This window comes from Neofelis nebulosa, chromosome 12 (genome assembly GCF_028018385.1).
Source record: "Neofelis nebulosa isolate mNeoNeb1 chromosome 12, mNeoNeb1.pri, whole genome shotgun sequence".
Lineage (NCBI taxonomy): Eukaryota > Metazoa > Chordata > Mammalia > Carnivora > Felidae > Neofelis > Neofelis nebulosa.
The window spans coordinates 51,230,144-51,248,754 of record NC_080793.1 but is presented as its reverse complement, the minus strand read 5'-3'; the positions used below and the strand labels follow the sequence as shown (position 1 = coordinate 51,248,754).

The 18,611-nt window shown below is 41.4% G+C and overlaps 1 protein-coding gene across 3 annotated transcripts in view; it reads left to right on the top strand.

The window, feature by feature from the left end:
• ADAMTSL1 (ADAMTS like 1) overlaps positions 1–18,207 on the top strand; it is an 877,457-nt gene extending 859,250 nt beyond the window's left edge. For all 3 annotated transcript variants that reach the window (XM_058695258.1, XM_058695257.1, XM_058695259.1), the window contains 3 exons: positions 13,037–13,146; positions 13,911–14,131; positions 15,630–18,207. In XM_058695258.1, the coding sequence (XP_058551241.1) occupies positions 13,037–13,146; positions 13,911–14,131; positions 15,630–15,736 (438 nt within the window). In that variant the 3' untranslated portion in view covers positions 15,737–18,207. The remainder of the gene's footprint in view (positions 1–13,036; positions 13,147–13,910; positions 14,132–15,629) is intronic.
• The last annotated feature ends 404 nt before the right edge of the window (positions 18,208–18,611 follow it).

Sequence of the window (18,611 nt, the reverse complement as noted above, 5' to 3'; positions counted from 1 at the left end):
CTTCCTAGTGCTGTTCCCCAGGGCCAGGATTGTCCAGTGTGGGGTTTGCTCCCCCTCACTTCTCCATGCCTGTGATGTCCCTCCCATTTGTGGTTAGTCACATTGGGGGTTTGGTTCCTGATGACCACCTCTCCTACCCTTTTTGATGTGCCCTTCTATGATTAGCTGTGGAAGCAGTCGTCAGGTTGTTTTCAGAGTTATCTGCCTAAGTGTAGTTGTTATCTCAATGTGTCTGTGGGAGGAGGTGAGCTCAGGATCCTCCTACTCCACCATCTTCCAAATCAAGAGTAGATGTCCCTCCTAAGTACCTTGTCAACAAGATACATATCAGGTCCTCACCATGTTGCAAATCTGGCCAGCCCCCTGGGAAGAGGCACTGCTACATTGTGACTCTGAGTAAGCAAGAAGAGTAGCCTCACAAGAATTGATGACATAAGCCAGACTCCTTATGGATAAGCCTAGGACAAAGAGCCTCTGTCACCCAGGTGTTTCTCCCCGTTGCCCACTTTGTTCAGAGTTTTTATCATAATGGAATGTTGAATTTTCTCAGATACATTGCATCTATTGAGATGATCCTATTATTTTAACCTTCCCTTTGTTAATGTGTTGTATCACTTTGATTTTTAGATGTTGAACCACACTTATGCCCTTGGAGTAAATCCCAGTTGCTGGCGGTACATGGTCTTTTCAATGTATTCTTGAATTTGGTTTGCTAATATATTGCTGAGGATTTTGGCATCTATGTTCATCAGAGATGTTGGCCTACAATTTTCTTTTCTTGTGTCCTTTTCTGGTGTTGGTAATGCTAATCTCATAAAATGAGTTTGAAAGTATTCCCTTCTCTTCTACTCTTAGGAAGAGTTTCAAAAGCATTGTTATTAATTCTTCTTTGAATGTCTGGTAGAATTCACCAGTGAAGCTTTTTGGTCCTGGACTTTTGTTTGTTGGGAGGTTTTGATTACTCAATGTCCCTAGTAGTAATCAGTCTGTTCCAGTTTTCCCTTTTATCAATAATCAGTCTGGTTTTTAGAAATTTCTTTCTTCTAGGTTGTCCAATTTGTTGGAGTACTATAATAATAGTCTTATGGGGCAGGGGCACCTCAGGTCATGATCCCAGGGTCATCGGATCTAGTGGAGCCTGCTTGGGATTCTCTCTCTTTCTACCCTTCTCCCCTGCTCATGCTCTTTATCTCTAAAACAAAATTTTAAAAATAATAAAAGTAGTCTATTATCCTTTATATTTTTGTGTTATCAATTGGAAAATCTCCTATTTCATTTCTGACTTTGACAAACCTCTAGCTAGAGTCACCAAAAAACAGAGGACTCGGTTTTATTTTTTCAAAGAACTAGCTTTTAGTTTCACTAACTTTTTCTATTATTTCTGTTCTGATCATTGTTATTTCCTTCTGCCTACTAACTTTGAGCTTTCTTTGTTCTTTGAGGTGTAAGTTAGGTTGAGATTTTTGTTTCTTGAGGTTGGCATGCATTGCTATGAAATTTCCTCTTAGAACTGATTTTGCTGCATCCTTTAAGTTTTGGTATGTTGTATTTCCATTTGTCTCAAAATATTTATTCTCTTTTAATTTCTTCTTTGATGCATTGGTTGTTCAGTAGCATGTTGTTTAATCTTCACATATCTGTGAATTTTCTTATTACTATTTTCTAGTTTCATACCATTGTGGTCAGAAAAGGTGCTTTATATGATTGTAGCCTTATTAAAACTTATTTTGGCCTAATATATGATCTATGGTGGAGAATGTTTCAGTGTACTTCAGAATAATGTATATACAGTTGCTTTTGAATGGAATGTTCTATATTTATATCTGCTAAGTCCATTTGGTATAACATGTTGTTTAAGGTCAATGTTTCATTATTGATTTTCTGTCTGGATGATCTATCCATGAGTGTGAGTATTAAAGTCCCCTACTATCATTGGTGTCTATTTCTTCCTGTACATCTGTCAATATTTGCTTTATATATTTAGGTACTCCTATGTTGGATGCATAAGTATTTACAAATGGTCTATCCTCTTGTTGGATTGACCTCTTCATTAGTAAGAGACAAAGATTGCCATTACATAGTCTTTTTTTAGGTCTATTTTGTCTGAAATAAGTATAGCTACCCATGCCTTATTTTGATATCCAGTAATATGGATTACCTTTTCCATCCCTTCAATTTAAGTGTGTGTCTTTACATCTGAAGAAATGGGCCTCATTTTTTCATCCAGTCACCCTAAGTCTTTTGATTAGAGCATTTATAATTAATTTACACTTAATATAATTATTGATAGCTATGTACTTACTGCTTTTTTGTAGTTCCTGTTCCTTTCTTCTTCTCTTACTCTCTTCCTTTGTGGTTTGATGACTTTCTTTAGTGATAAGCTTAGATTCCTTTATCCTTATCTTTTGTGTATTCACTGTAGGCTTTTGCTTTGTAGTTACCGTGAGGTGTACCTACAATAACTTATATCTATAACAATCTATTTTAATTGACATCAACAAATTTGATTCCATTCTAAAGCTCTCCATTTTTACTCTGTCCCCATTTTGTTTTTGATGTGACATTTTACATCTTTTTATCTTGTGATCCCTTAACTATTGCATTTAGAGTTGTTTTTACTACTTTTGTCTTTTACCCTTCATTCTAGGTTTATAAGTATTAATCATTACCTTTTCTATATATTTACCTTTACCAGTGAGTTTATACTTTAGGGGCACCTGGGTGGCTAAGTCAGTTAAGAGTCCAACACTTGGTTTGGGCTCAGGTTATGATCTCTTGGTTTGTGGGATCGAGCCCTGCTATCAGCATGGAGCCTGCATGGGATTCTCTCCTTTCTCTCTGCCCCTCCCCCTGCTCACACACACTCTTAAAACAGAAAAGTGAGTTTATACTTTCATATGTTTTCTACTTACTCATTAGTAACCTTTGTATTTAGCTTAAAGCTGGCCCTTTAGCAATTTTTGTTTATATTCACTTTTTTATGTGACAAAGTCTTGTGATATTTCTTTTGCTACTGAAGATGTTGAGTTTTTTTAGCTGAAATATAATAGACATAGGATATCCTCTTTTAACATTTCTTCTAAGGCTGGTTAAGTGATTGTGAACTTCTTTGCCTCTCTGAAAAACTGTCTCTGATTCTGAATAGTAATTTTGCAAGGTAAAGTATTCTTAATTGGAAGTTTTTTTCTTTCAGCAGGCTGCAGGTAAGAAGACAATGATACAGTATATTCAACATTTTTGCTAAAAAAAATCTGATAGTCTTAACAGGGTTCCCTTGTATGTAACAGATTGTTGGGGTTTGTTTTTTCACTGATTTTAATATACCCTCCTTATCTTTAACCTTTGACATATTGCAGGTCTCTTTGGATTCATCTTCTTTGGAGTTCTCTGGGTTTCCTGGATCTGTTTCCTTCCCCAGGTCCTTCCCCAGGTTAGGGAGGTTTTCAGCCATTATTTCTTAAAAGAAGTTTTTTGTTCCTTTTTCTCTCTGACCCTTCTAGGTCCCCTATAATGCAAATGTTGGTATATTTGCTGTTGTCCTGTAAGTTCTTTAAACTATCTTCGTAGTAATTTCTTTTTTTTTGCTTCTGTCACTGGATGAGGTTTACTGCCTTATTTTTGAGGTGACTAGTCCTTCTGCTTCATCTGTTATTGAACCCTTCCTGTATATTTGTCAGTGCAGTTACTGTGTTCTTTACACAGTTAAGAATAGTGCGTGACTTCTATTTGGTACTTTCTTATATTTTCTATCTTCTCACAATGTTGACTCATCCTTATTCATCCATGCTGAATTTCTCAAAGCTTTCAGGTGATGCCAATGTTATTGGTCCAAGGACTACCCTTTAAAGAGTAGCAAGCCTTGAGGCATTACAAATTATAGTGTACTGTTTGATCTCACAATCCTGTTGATATTTGCCTATTGGTGATATTGTTGGGATGTGCTTCAAACCATGGATGTCCTCCAAGATTCCACATTCCACTCTGAATGAAAATGGCAATTGTTTCTGAGAACGAAATCCTTTTGGAATAGTTTCATGCAAATACCTGTTCCTTCATGTGCCTACTACTTTGAGTCTATGGAAACCATGCTGATTTTAGTCTAAGTAGTACTAAGACCACTTTCTCAGCTCTAACAATATGGCTTCATGTTCATAATTCAACTTCTTTTAATACAACATACATTTATGAGGCACCTGTCTTGTGTGGGGAATGTGTTCCATAAAAGCACATGTGAAGGAATGAAACTGAAAGCATCCCCAGAATGTTTGCATGAAAATTAGGTGAGAGTTAGAAATATATAAATGTCACTGGAAAACAGGTGCAAGATCATGAGAAGTCTTGTATGCTGTATGAGGAGTTTGGATTTTATTATAAATTCCACCTTGTTTGGAGGCAACTTTCTTAGGAGTATCACAGTCAGAGTTATATTTTTAAAAGATCATACATTCAGCAGTATAGTATTTAATTGGGAAGTGATAAGACTGGAGAAAGAGAAACCTAGTTGTGCTGATAGAAATGAAGGCAATGTAAATGGAGAAGAGAGTCTGTGAAAGTGTGGCTTCAGTGGTGCTTGAATATTCATAGATGAGAGAGGAAGCTGACACTCAAGTTTATAAAAGGACTGAACAACTAGGTAGGAATACAGAAAAGAGAGAGTGAATTAGGTAAGAAACTATTTCGAACATGGTGATATGTTTGTGAAATATCCAATTAGATATTTTATTAAGCAGTTGAATGTAGATCTGGGACTTAAAAGGTAGTATAGATGAAGAAAGGCACAGGATAGAACTTTCAAGAACACTAATCTGCAGAAATAGGAGGTGGGGGGGGGGGGGGAATAACCTAATGAATAGAAGAAAGTATATTCACAGAGCATAACAAAGAAGTTTCCAGAAAGAAGAAAGGATAAGGGGTATCAAAATGGATCGGAAAGAACAAACAAGAAAAACATTAGCCAGTACCCATGGGAGCTTGACTGACAGGTCTGTGAAGGGCAGTTTCAGGGTGTCAATGGGCACTTAAGGCAGTGAGTAATTTACAGTTGTGGCCAAAGGACATCAAGGAAATGACAGACTAGGTAGCCATTCTTCCATGGAAACATCAAAAAACAATCAGAAATTGGCTGAACTAACCCTATAGGAGGAAGAGCCTACAACAACCAAGCAAACACCCAAATAAAGTAAAATCACCTTCAGAAAAGTAGGAAATTTTGTGGCATTTTCACTCACCCTTCCCTGTCTATTCCCTAGTATGGCACTGTCTTGGTGTAGAGGCATCAGCAGTCCATTTCCCTCCTTCAATCCATAGGGAGCATAGAAAATCCTGTCTGCAATGTTCTAACCAGTCAGGGAACTACCTAAAGGAATGGTCTCTGTCTTCTTTAACTCAGGTATCAAATGAGGAGAAAAAGGCAGCCACTAGTTGTGAAAGCTGTAGGGGGACTACAGACCTGCAGACACCTAGGGCAAGAGATTACAGATAAAGACATAAAATAGAGCATCGAGGGCCCTGAGAACTTGGGTTAATTTCCTAGAACATCTCACCCCATTAGAAAGGAGCCAGTTGTACAAAGGAATTGAGAAAGCTACATGCAGGTCTAGGCAAGACATATGCTCCAAAAAGACCTGAGCATATCCTAAGTTTTCATCACAGGCTTGATTCCTAGGCACAGAGACAGCATACAAAGACTGGAGAGATGTTTTTTCAAATGTTCCTTAAGAAGGAAAACAGGAAAATTCACAAATATTGGGAAATTAGAAAATACTGTGAGACAAGTGAAAATACAAGATGTAGCGAATGCAGTGCTAAGAGAAAAATCTATATTTGTAAATGCTTGCATTAAAGAAAGACTTGAAGTAAACAACCTAACTTCAGGCCTTAGGGAACTAAAAGAAAAAGAGCAAACTAAACCCAAAGCCAATAGAAGAAATAATAAAGACAAAAGTGGATAAATATATTTATAGTTTGTAAATAATAATCAATGAAACCACCAGTTCTTCCAAATTTATAAGAAAAAAAGTATTAAAATTTGAAATGAAAGTGGGAACACTGATTTTACATAAATAAAAAAGATTATATCAATACTATGAACAATTGTACACCAACAGATTGGATGACCTCCATGTAAGAATTTCCTAGAAACACACAACCCACCAAGACCAAATCATGAAGAAATAAAAATTTGCATATACCTATAACTAATAAAGAGATTCAATCAGTAATCAAAAACCTCACACCAAAGAAGAGCCCTGGACCAGATGCCCTCACTGGTAAATTCTACCTACATTTATTCTTCCTAAAAATTGAAAGGGAGGGAACACTAACACTCCATAACTCATAATATGAGGCCAGGATTGCCCTGATACCAAAGCCAGGGGAAGACAGTACAAGAAAACTAAAGACCAATATCCCATTTTTTTTTTTAATTTTTAACGTTTATTTTTGAGAGACAGAGTGAAAGTGGGGGAGAGGCAGAGAGAGAGAGAGGAAGACAGAGAACTTGAAGCAGGCTCTGAGCTTTCAGCACAGAGCCCAATATGCAGCTCAAACCCACCACCCGTGAGATCCTGACCTGAGCCAAAGTCGGATGCTTAACCAACTGAGCCACCAAGGCACCCCTCCCTTTTAATTATTAATGCAGAAATTCACTGCTGTGAAAAGATACTTTTTTAAAAATATATTAAGACTTCTTTTGTGGCCTAACATGGAAAAAAAAAAATGTGTATTCGACTATGGGTGGGTAGAGTGTCCCATATAGGTCTCTTAAGGACAACTGGACTACAGTCTTGTTAAATTTTTTTATCTGTTGTTTACTTGTCCTATCCATTATTGAAAGTGGGGTATTTCAAGTGTCCAATCATTATTGTAGAACTATCTATCCCTTCAGTTTGATTCGTGCATTTTGGAGGTTTGATGGTTATGCATATATGTTAATTGTTGTTAGAACTTCTTGGCCTTTAATCAATATATAATTTCCTTCTTTGTCTCTTGCAACAGTTTTGACCTAAAATGTGTTTTGTCTGATATTAGGATATCCATCACAGTGCTCTTTTGGTTACTCATTTTGCATGAAATATCTTTTTCCATCCATCTTTTACATTCAAAGTCTCTTGTAGATAGCTTAGAATTTGATTATTTTTTAAACCTATCAGGCAAATATCTGTGACTTTTGACTGGGGAGCTTTTTTCCATTTAAATAAGCTCTGATAGGGCAAGTAGCTCAGTAAGTTGAGCAACTGACTCTTGATTTTGGCTCAGATCATGATCTCAGTTTGTGAGGTCAAACCTTGCATTGGACTCCTTGCTGACAGCACGCAGACTGCTTGGGATTTTTCTCTCTCTGCCCCTTCCCTGCTTGCACTCTCTAAAATAAAATTTAAAAAATAAAAATAAGGTAATCCCTGAGAAGGAAGGACTAACTTTTGCCACTGTTTTTGGTATGTCTTCTGGCTTCCTCCACACCTCATTCCCTCCATTACTGCAGAATCCTCAACAAAATACTAGCAAATGAAATTTAGCAGCCTATTAAAAGAATTACATGCCTTCAGGTAGGACTTATTCCTGTAATGTAAGGAATGTTCAACATATGATAATTAACCACTATAATGTATCACATTCACCAAATTAAAGGAAAAAACACATCTCAATTGTTGAAGAAAAAGCATTTGAAGAAACTCAAAATCCTTTTGTGATAAAAACTCAACAAACTAGTAATAGAAACTAACTCAAAATAAAAAAAGACCATATATGAAAAGTCCACAGCTAAAAAAAAAAACACACCACAGTTATAACTATTCTCCTAAGGTGAGGAACAAGATGAGAATGCAATGCTCACCACTCCCATTCAACATAGTATTGGAAGTTCAGAGCAACTAGGCAAGGAAAAGAAAGAAAAGCCACCCAAGTTGGAAAGGAAGAAGTCAAATAACGTCTGGCTCATAGATGACATGATCTCATATGTAAAAATCCTAAAAATCCCAATAACACCAGAATATGTCTCTTAGAGAATATGTTGCAAGATATAAAATCAAATCAGTTCATATCTATAAATGAATTATGAACAATCTGAAAAGGAAATTAAGAAAGTTATTCCACTTACAAAAACACTTACAAATTTAACCAAGGAGGTGAAAAACATGTACACTGAAAACTACAAAACATTACTAAAAGAAATTAAAGAAGACAGAAAACTTAAGATGTCAGTACTGCTCAAATTGATCTAGAGATTCAAAATCCCGATGGCTTCTTTGCAGAAATAAGAAAATCCATTCTAAAATTCAAATGGAATGTCAAACGCTCTTGAATAGCTAAAAAAAATCTTAAAGAACAAAGTTGGAGACTTTACACTTCCTGGTATCAAAACTTACTACAAAGCTACAGTAATCAAAACAATGGTAGTTCTCGCACATAGACCAATGCAATAGGATAGAGAACCCAGAAATAAACTTTTGTATATATAATCAGATTAAGTGTGCCAAGATCATTCAATGAGGAAAGAACAGTCTTTTCAATAAATGGTGCTGGGTAGCTGGATAACCATATGCAGAGAATGAAGCTGGATCCTTATTTTAACCATATACAAAAATTAACTGAAAATGACTGAAATAAGCTCTTAGAAGAAAATATAGGGAAGAAGCTTCATAATATTGGATTGGCAATCATTTTTTCGCTAGGACACTAAAAGTACAGTTAAATGAAAAATTACATAAAAGCATTTCTTCATCAAAGGACACTACCAACAGTGAAAAGGCAACCCCCAGATTGGAAGAACTTATTTGCAAATCATATATCTGATAAAGAATTAATATCCAAAATATAGAGAACTACAACTCAACAACACAACAGAAAGCCTAGACTAGACATTTCTCCAAAGATATACAAATGGACAGTACAGGGGCGCCTGGGTGGCGCAGTCGGTTGAGTGTCCGACTTCAGCCAGGTCACGATCTCGCGGTCCGTGAGTTCGAGCCCCGCGTCAGGCTCTGGGCTGATGGCTCAGAGCCTGGAGCCTGTTTCCGCTTCTGTGTCTCCCTCTCTCTCTGCCCCTCCCCCGTTCATGCTCTGTCTCTCTCTGTCCCAAAAATAAATAAAAAACGTTGAAAAAAAAAAATTAAAAAAAAATTAAAAAAAAAAAACAAATGGACAGTACACACAGGAAAAGATGTTTGACATCACTAACAATTAGGGAAATGCAAATTAAAACCACAATGAGATACCATGTCACATCCACTAGGATAGCGATTATTTTTTTTAAATAAAATTAACACATGTTGGTGGAGAAATTGGAACCCTTATGCACTGTTGATGGGAATGTAAAATGGCACAGCTACTATGGAAAACAGTATGGCAGTTTCTCAAAGTATTGGACATAGAATTACCATATGATCCAACAATTCCACTTGTGGACTAATGTTCATAGTAGCATCACAGTGGTCAAAAGGTTCACACAACTGACATGTCCATTGATGGATGGATGGATAAACAAAATGTAGTGAGTACTTGCAATGGAATATTATTCAGCCTTCCAAAGGAATGAAATTCTATACATGCTACAATATAAATGAACCTTGAAAACGTTAACTGAAATAAGCTAAGCACACGGTAATTACAGGCCAATATCCCTGCTGCACATAGATGCAAAAACTCTCAACAAGATTTTCACTAGCCAGATTCAATAATATATTATTGAGCAATGGAATTTACCCAAGGGCTGCAAAGATGATTCAACATCCACAAAATGATCAGTGTGATACACCACATTAACAAAATGAAGGATAAAAATCATACCTCAATAGATGTAGAAAAAGCATCTGACAAAATTCAGTATCCAATCATGATAAAAGCTCTTAAAAGTGGGTATAGAGGGAATGTACCTCAGCATAGTAAAGGCCATAGATGACAAGTCCACAGCTAACATCATACTCAATGGTAAAAAGCTGAAAGCCTTTCTTCTAAGATCAGAAACAGGAGAAGGATTCCCACTCTCCCCATCTTTATTTAACATAGTATCAAAAGTCCTAGCTAGAACAAGTAGATAATAAAAGTGTCCAAATTAAAAGGAAATAAAACTTTCATGTTTTGCAGATGACATGCTATTATTATGAATAGAAAGCCCTAAAGACTCTATAAAAAGAAACTGTTACAATAAACAAGTTCAGTAAGTTGCAGGATACAAAATCAATATGCAAAAACTAGCACCAAACTATCAGAAAGAGAAATGAAGAAAACAATCCCACATACAATTGCATCAAAATGAAAAATATACCTAGGACTAAATTTAACCAAGGAGGTGATGCAAGAATTATATATTGAAAACTAGGTGACATTTATGAAGGAAATTGAAGACACAAATGGAAATACAGCCTGTGCTCATGGATTGGAAGAATCAATATTGATAAAACATCCATATTGCCCAAAGCAATATACAGATTAAATACAATCCCAATCAAAATTCCAATGTCATTTTTCACAAAAATTGAACAATCCTAAAATTTGTATGAAACAAAAAATATATAGCCAAGAAATCTTGAGAAAGAACAAAGCTGGAGACCTCATGCTCCCTAATTTCAAACTATATTAAAAAGCTATAGTAATCAAAACCATACGGTATTGGCATAAAAACAGACATCGATCAATAGAACAAAATAGAGACCCAGAATTAAACTCATGTATGCATGGCCAACTAATTTACTACAAGGGAGCCAAGAATATACCATGAGGAAAGGACAGTCCCTTTAATAAATGAGGGACTGGACAGTCACATACAAAAGAATGAAAATTAACCACTGTCTTACACCTTACGCAAAAATTAATTCAAAATGGTTTAGGGGCACCTGGGTGGCTCCATGGGTTAAGCATCTGACTCTTGATTTCAGCTCAGGTCACAATCTCAGTGTCTTGAAATTGAGCCCCGTGTCAGAATCTCTGTGCTGGGCATTAAGCCTGCTAAAGATTTTCTCTCTCTCTCTCTGCCCCTGCCCCACTTGTGTTCACCCATGTGCTCTGTCTCAAAAAAAAAAAAAAATGGACTAAAGACTTGAACATAAGACCTGAAACCATAAAACTCTCATCACAAAACATAGGCAGCAAGGTCCTTTGACATAGATTTAAAACAAAAAACAAAAAACAAAAAAAAAATACTGGCAATACCTGACACCAAAAGCAAAGGCTACAAAAGCAAAAATAATTAGAACTACATCATACTAAAAAGGATCTGCACAACGAAGGAAACCATCAACAGAATGAAAAGGCAAGCTATGGGATGGGAAAAAACATTTGCTAATCATACATCTAATAAGGGGCCACTGTCCAAAATATATAAAGAACTCATGAAACTCAATAGCAAAAAAAAAAAACAAAAAAAAATCCAATTTTTAAAATGGGCAGAAGATTTGAATAGACATTTTCCCCAAGAAGACATAGGTGGCAAGCAGGTACATGCTTGGTATCTTAGTATATAATCACCAGTTATCAGGAAAATGCCAGTCAGACCACCACAAGATATTACCCCACACCTGTCAATATGACTATTATCAAAAAGATAACAATTGTTGGCAAGGATATGGAGAAAAGATAACCCTTGTGCACTGTTGGTGGAAATATGAATTGGTGCAGCCACTATGGAAAACAGTAGGGATGTTCCTCAAAAAACTGAAAACAGAACCACCATGTGAACCAGCAATTCCACTTCTGTGTAGAATTTATCCAAAGAAAATGAAAATACTCAAAAAGACATATGTAACCCCATATTTATTCCATTATTTATAAATAAGATATTCAAGCAATCTAAGGGGCCATCAATGGTGAATGGATAAAGAAATTGTGATATATATAGATATAGATATAGATATAGATATGTAATATATGTATACAATATGTACATAATATAATGTATATAAGTATTATACATATATATACATGTATACACATATACATATTATATACATTATACATACATATTATACACATACATATATATGTGCTATATATGTATGTATAATGGAGTATTATTCAGCCATTAGAAGGAAATCTTGCTATTTGTGACAACATGAATGGACCTTGAGAGCATTACGCTAAATGAAAGAAAACAAATACCCCGTGATCTCTCCTGTATGTGGAATCTAATACAAATGTGCACATGCGCGCGCGCACACACACACACACACACACACACACACACACACACAGAATAGATTGGTAGGAGTTGCCAGAGGCAGGAAAATAAAAGGTAAGAGAAATGGGTGAAGGGGTCCAAAGAGAAAAAATAAGATTTTTTTTTAAAGATTTTTACTTATAATTTTGAAGGTTAACAGCTCCCCGGTGGACACTTGAAGTCTAAAGATCCCCAAGAGATTTCTTTCAAAAGTGACCTCCACGAGATGTCTATCGCCTTACTTTACTCAAATAGGAAATTTTGGCTAAGGATCTGCTGCTCTGGTATGGGGTATTTACTGTGATAGTCTGGCTCCATCAACTCTGGGAAAAGTTTAACAATCTCTCTGAGCACATAGCAGGAGAATGTGCAGAGAGTGTGCATACCTAAGTCTACTCCTGTTCATCTGCGCTGGGTTTGACCTGGAAAAAATGAAGCCAAAGAAAGGAAAGAAATGATGGACTAGTTAACTTGGATGAATTTAGCAAGAAAACAAACCAAGTTACCCTTTGGACTGAAGGGGTGCTTAAAAGTCTTCTGCTCTAAAGCTTACCACACCACACTCTTAGTATATTATGCCAAGAAACCTTTTCATATGGTTAATCTGGGAGGGAGCTGACATTCTCCAACTGGCTCTACACTACCATTAGCCATTTGCTAACAGAAGGCTCATAGACCACAGGAAAGCTAACTATTCCACTATGGCACAAAGAGAAGAAAATATGCCAATGTTTTTTAGTTGATATACAAAGAGGAGCAAGATGAATGATCTGAAGGCCCCAAACAAAATGCTGCAGAAGGGTTCTGTGTTCCATGCAGCCTGAGCATCGCAGCCTCTCCCTTGACTTGGCTAACATTATAATGCCTCCTTTATCTGCTTCCCAGTGCAATGGGCCTTGCATCGGGCCTCACCTAGCCGTGCAACACAGACAAGTGTTCTGCCAGACACGGGATGGCATCACCTTACCATCAGAGCAGTGCAGCACCCTTCCAAGGTAAGAGAAAGCCGTGGACTTCCTTTCCCCAGCCCCTGGGTCAACAGCATGGAAAGACAGCGTTAAGTGAGTGTTTCTCCTCTAACATCCCCTTTCCCTTTCGCCCTCCATTCTCCCCAGGCCATTGTTCTCCCTAGAGATAGATGTGCTGAATGTGCCAGGGTGGGTGGGCTCTCCTCTTTTGCAGACAAAGAGTGCAGAAGGTGCTATTCCTTTGAGGGTGGCCTGATACCACATGAGATCTGCACTAGCCCTAGGGTGCGCAGGAAGTTAGGGCTACGAAGTGACCTCCAGATCTCAAGGGCTCCAGAAGCCCCTCACTCTTGTTGGCCTTCCTATAAAACTGATGCCGAATGAGGGCTCTTATCCCTGAGTCTCAACCTATCATTCCCATCCAGTCCCCATTCCCTGTCATGCGTTCCTGTGGCTGTCCCCTTGGGGTGAGGGCTCACCATCCCCGCCCAAGGCCCCAGCCCCAGGCTCTGCCTCTGCCAGCCCCCATCCTGGACAGAGTTTATTCCTGGGTCATACAGCGATACAGACTGTGTACCCATGAGGACGCAGAGGGCCAATCAGAGCAATTGTCCTTCCGAGATCTTACAACCCCTCACTGACGGAGCAGAGACCAGAACCCAGGTCTGGTGGCAATAGAAGTGCTTGAGCAGTTGCCCAGCATTCTTAGGTTTGCGACAATGTCTTCACATCTGTTCCCCACTCCCGTGCCCACAGAGGCAGACCCTAACCCCGCCACCCTCATCCTGCAGGCCCGTGAGCACCCAGAATTGCTGGTCAGAAGCCTGCAGCGTACACTGGAGGGTCAGCCTGTGGACCCTGTGCACAGCGACCTGCGGCAACTATGGCTTCCAATCCCGGCGTGTGGAGTGTGTGCACGCCCGCACCAACAAGGCAGTGCCTGAACACCTGTGCTCCTGGGGCCCCCGGCCGGCCAACTGGCAGCGCTGCAACATCACCCCATGTGAAAACAGTATGTTCCAACCCCAAAGAGTCTTCTGCCAATTCCCCACAGGGCATCGGGGGCAGAGGGCAGTCCCCAGGACTGAACCTGAGCGTAGGGGATTGGACCAGGTTTCCCAAGGATTGTGAGCTGGGGCCAGAGTTGGGTATGTTCACAGGGGTGCATGCAAGCGAGCAAAGATGTGTATATGCATGTCCAGGCCACGAAAGATGGCTGAGTGTGCCCCCAAGGGCTCGATCTTGGCCCCGGGCAAAGCCAGGTACTATTGGCCAAATGCTAAACGAAGTCAGCCTCCAGCTCACCTGCAGTAGTTTGGCTGGTACCCAGGGGACGACAACCAGTACCTCCTGGGGGCCGGGCTGCTAGACAGAAAGCACAGTTTGCACTAGAAGAGCACACAGAGTGCCTCCTGCCCAGCTGGCCTTGCGCCCATCATGGCTCTGCTTCTCACAGAACAAGGACCGGCTGCCCTCCCTCCTTCCCAACCCACGGGCACCCACCGGAACTGTGCAGGAGCCCATGCCCTTGAGATCTACTCTTTCACTCCCTCCTCCCTCAAGTCTGGATCCTCCTCTGCCCAACACCAGCATTTGTATCCCAGTTGGATATTTTTTCTTCCTCTGGACCCAAAACAAACTGGAGGTCCTTCCCCACAGGAAAGAAGACAAAAGTATGAGACAAAGAATACAAAGTTTTTAAATGATGCCATGCAGTTTTCCCCTAAACGGGGCCTCTCTGAGCATGAGATTTCCAATGCTGAGGCAGATGTCCTGTAGGCAAATTGTCCCACTGCTTATACACTGGGGAGGGATGATCTTTGTTCTCTGTGTGGTGCTGACCCATCTTTATGTCAAGAGCTCACCACAGTTAGCACTAATGTTCAAAGTATTTCAGACTTCCTATGTTGGTCACAGAAGTCCACAGCCCAAATCAGCACCAATAGCTAAGGACCATCTCGTTTGTGCCAATACTGAACTAGAGGCCACAGTGCTCGGGCAAGACATGGTCAGGGGAAGGAGTAGAGAGGCTTGGGTGGACAGTGTTAAGAAACTTTCACGGAGGAAAGAAGGCTCACATTCCAGGGGATGAGGCCATCAACCAGGGCCTCACTTGCACACCCCGTCAGAGTGGTGCAGCATTGAGTCCTTCTGGGAACCAGCTCGAGGAGAGCCACTTAAATACCACGGGGAAAGGCCAGCTTGCCTTAGAAGGTCAGGCGGTCCCGAGGAGAGGGAGATGAACAACGCCCTCCGGAAGGAAGCGTGCCATCAGAAAGGCAGTAGAACAGGCCGAGGGTTGGGCCGTGTCAGCCGGCCAACAACGGCAGCCTGTTGGCAGGCTGGGAGGCAGGTGGCTGAGTGCCACCAGAGCAAGGCCAGCCCAGAGATGCTGGACAGCAGGGGCCCCTCCAGCATGGGAGTCCAGTGCCCAAGGCAGACCCCAGGAAGCACCCAGTGGCCACAGCCTTTAGCTCCATTTCACATCTTTCTTTTGTCCCCTTTCCCAGTGGAGTGCAGAGATACTACCAGGTACTGCGAGAAGGTCAAACAGCTAAAACTCTGCCAACTCAGCCAGTTCAAATCTCGCTGCTGTGGGACTTGCGGCAAAGCGTGAAGACAGGGCCCAGGGAAGAACTCTACCCTGGCCACACAGAGGACTCCCGCCACCACCTTGGACAGAACTTAAGCTCTCTTCGTTTATTTATTTATTTTCCTCTCCCCACCCCCGCCCCACACACCCTCGTCCAACCTCCTCCCCCACCCCAGACATGAGGACCTCGGCATGTCCTCTCTCTCAGTTCACTGGAGAACAGAATGTGGGGGAAAGACAAGGAAAGGGGTCTACAGGAGGTTGCAGAGCAGACGCCTCGCCTTCCCAAACCCAGGTCCCAAAAAGGCGGAGGAAGAGGCAGGCGTGGCTCCTGGGGACAGCAGGGAGGCAGAGCCAGTAGCAGACGAGAGATGGGAGGGTAGGCCACAGAGCGTTTGCAAAGCATTGGTACAGACTCCAGACAACCAGCCGTGTCTTTCCTGGCAGCACACCGTCCACACGGGAGTGTGCTTCTGCTTTGTGTCCTCCTCTGCCTCAGCCTTGGGAAGAGCAGGCAGGGAGGGGAGGACACCATGGGAAGGCAGAACCCAGGCCAGAACTCAGCTCTTCTGCGGGGGAGCATCGAGAACTCCAAGCACAGATACAGAGCAGTAAGGCGGAGACCATCCAAGTAGGCCTGAAGCACACTTGATGCAGAAAACCACGTGGGGGCTGGGGCGGGGAGGAGACAGAAGCAAAAAGAAACCTGTGCATGGTCCTCGGTGGGGAAGTGCAGATAGATGGGGAGGAGTGAGGAGGCTCGGGGAAGGGGCCCTCTGGATTCTGCTGCCCTCGCAGAGGGCACACTGCCTGCTAGGAGACCTGCCCTCCCTGAGGTGCAGGGGAGTCCCCACTCCCCACACTGTCTCGGACTTCTGCCTGTACCCCCCTAGCAAAGCCAGTGAGACATCAAGATCTACTTGTTCAGTCGGACGGCCCCTCTCATCTCTCTCTATATCAAGAGTCCCCCCACTCCCCAACCCCAGCCCAGAACAATACTGCTGATGTGGGTCAAGGGCATTCTGAGCAAGAATAGGCTGGGGTTTCTGCCTGTGTGGCCTTTGCTTCCCCACTTAAGGGCCAGGAGTGGGGTTCAATTTGCCAGATGGTATCCATCGGGTCACAGTAGCCGCTTCCAGAACGGGCCGGGGCCCGTTCAGGGTGGGACAGTGGGCTTGTGCGGGCCCACTGTAAAAGCGGTGCTCCTATTTATACAGCAGCTTGGGGCAGGGTGATGGGGTGCGGTGGCAAAGCCATAGGATAACTAAAGCTCGCAAGAGGGTCCTCAAAGGCTTTTCAACCTGTTCCCTACACACACTGAAGTACTATGAACCTTACAGCAATTAATATCCACCCAGTTTTGGTAATCCAGTCAGCAAGGCAGCACACACACTTGCAGTAATGCGGGTCAGCTAGAGTAACATGGCTGCAGCAAAGTCTAGGGGCAAACCTGAAATCCTGGGACCATTTGGCAAATTGTTCTTTCAGCAAAGGGGTTTGGGTGAGTGGTTTTGGCCACCTCCCCCTTGAGTGGAGACCATTCAATAGCCAGGGCAGCGTGGCCACACTCACTCACCCCTCAGACAGCCTGCTCCCCCCTCACATACAGACTCGCAAAATGCCACCCAGCCCTGGGCCACCACCAATACCAGGGCTGTGTTTTCCAGCCCACCTGGAAGTCAAAGACGGGGGGAAGACGGTATTAACCTGTGTCCTCCCCAGGTGAGCTACGGACAATTAAGGTGGGTCTCTTTCTTCCTCACCACAATGGGCTCTAAGAAGTCATGTTACTAAAAATCAGCGTAATGTTTATTTAAAATAAAAGAGAATGTTTTCTATGTCTGTATATCTTTTGTGAATATTTATTAGGATTTCTTGTATAAAAACGTGCAATATTAATAATTGTACATTGTCATTCAGAAAACAAAGTATTTGGGGGACTTTTTTATTAACTTCCTGCAGTTGTGTTCCTGTAAACTCTGGTAACTATTGTATTGTTCCTATTTTTAATAGAGGCTGATGTTTAACTCTGGATCCATTCACTGTGTACAGAACACATTGTAAAGCTAACATGGGATGACAGGGCAAGAAGAGGGGACTTGTTTGTGACACAATAGTTATGCATGGAATGGAGAATACAAATTCCATACTGCTACTAATGTGGTTGGTTATTTGTAGTTCAATAGCTGTTGAGAACCAGTGGCCAATATTTACATTTTCTAAATAGCCAGTGTCCTCCAGCTCCGCCTTGTGTCAGGTTGGAGCCGTTGGAGGGGGCCTCAGAGCCAGCTCGGAGGACCTAGGTTTGGGGTGGGAAGCAGCGTGCTCCTTGCATGAGATGAATGTACATTTACTGTTTGTTCTGTGAATTGTGACTCAGCAGCAACACAAGATGATTAGAGCTGCTGAATAATATGGAAGGAGGCACTTTCCTCCTCTAAAACACAAAACTGTATTTATATTTTTTGTACAGATAATACAGCTTATTTATTTAACTCTTGTCGTCCGAGAATCTGTTACGCTCAGCCTTCCGGTCTCGTTCTATACAGGGGTTGAGGGTGGTTCCCAGCCACTTACGTGTGTTTGGCCGCCACGGAAGAATGGTGGTTTTGAGCTCTGCATGGGAAGCTGGGAGCCCATGCCTGCAGGGCCAGCTCTGTAAGTGAACCCAAAGGAGCTATGTTTGTGGATGTGCACATATTCAGGTTTAGGACTACCCTTGACAATCATCTCATTTATGGCCCTGGGTAGTGGGAACTTGGAAGCCACAGTGCCTTCAGAAAGACAGATACATGGGCATCTCGTGGGTGGGGGGTAGATGCAGATTTGGCTGCAGGAGGAGTCTCCAGGTCAGGCTCCCGCCAACAGGGGCGTGCACAGTATAAAGTAGCTGTGTGCT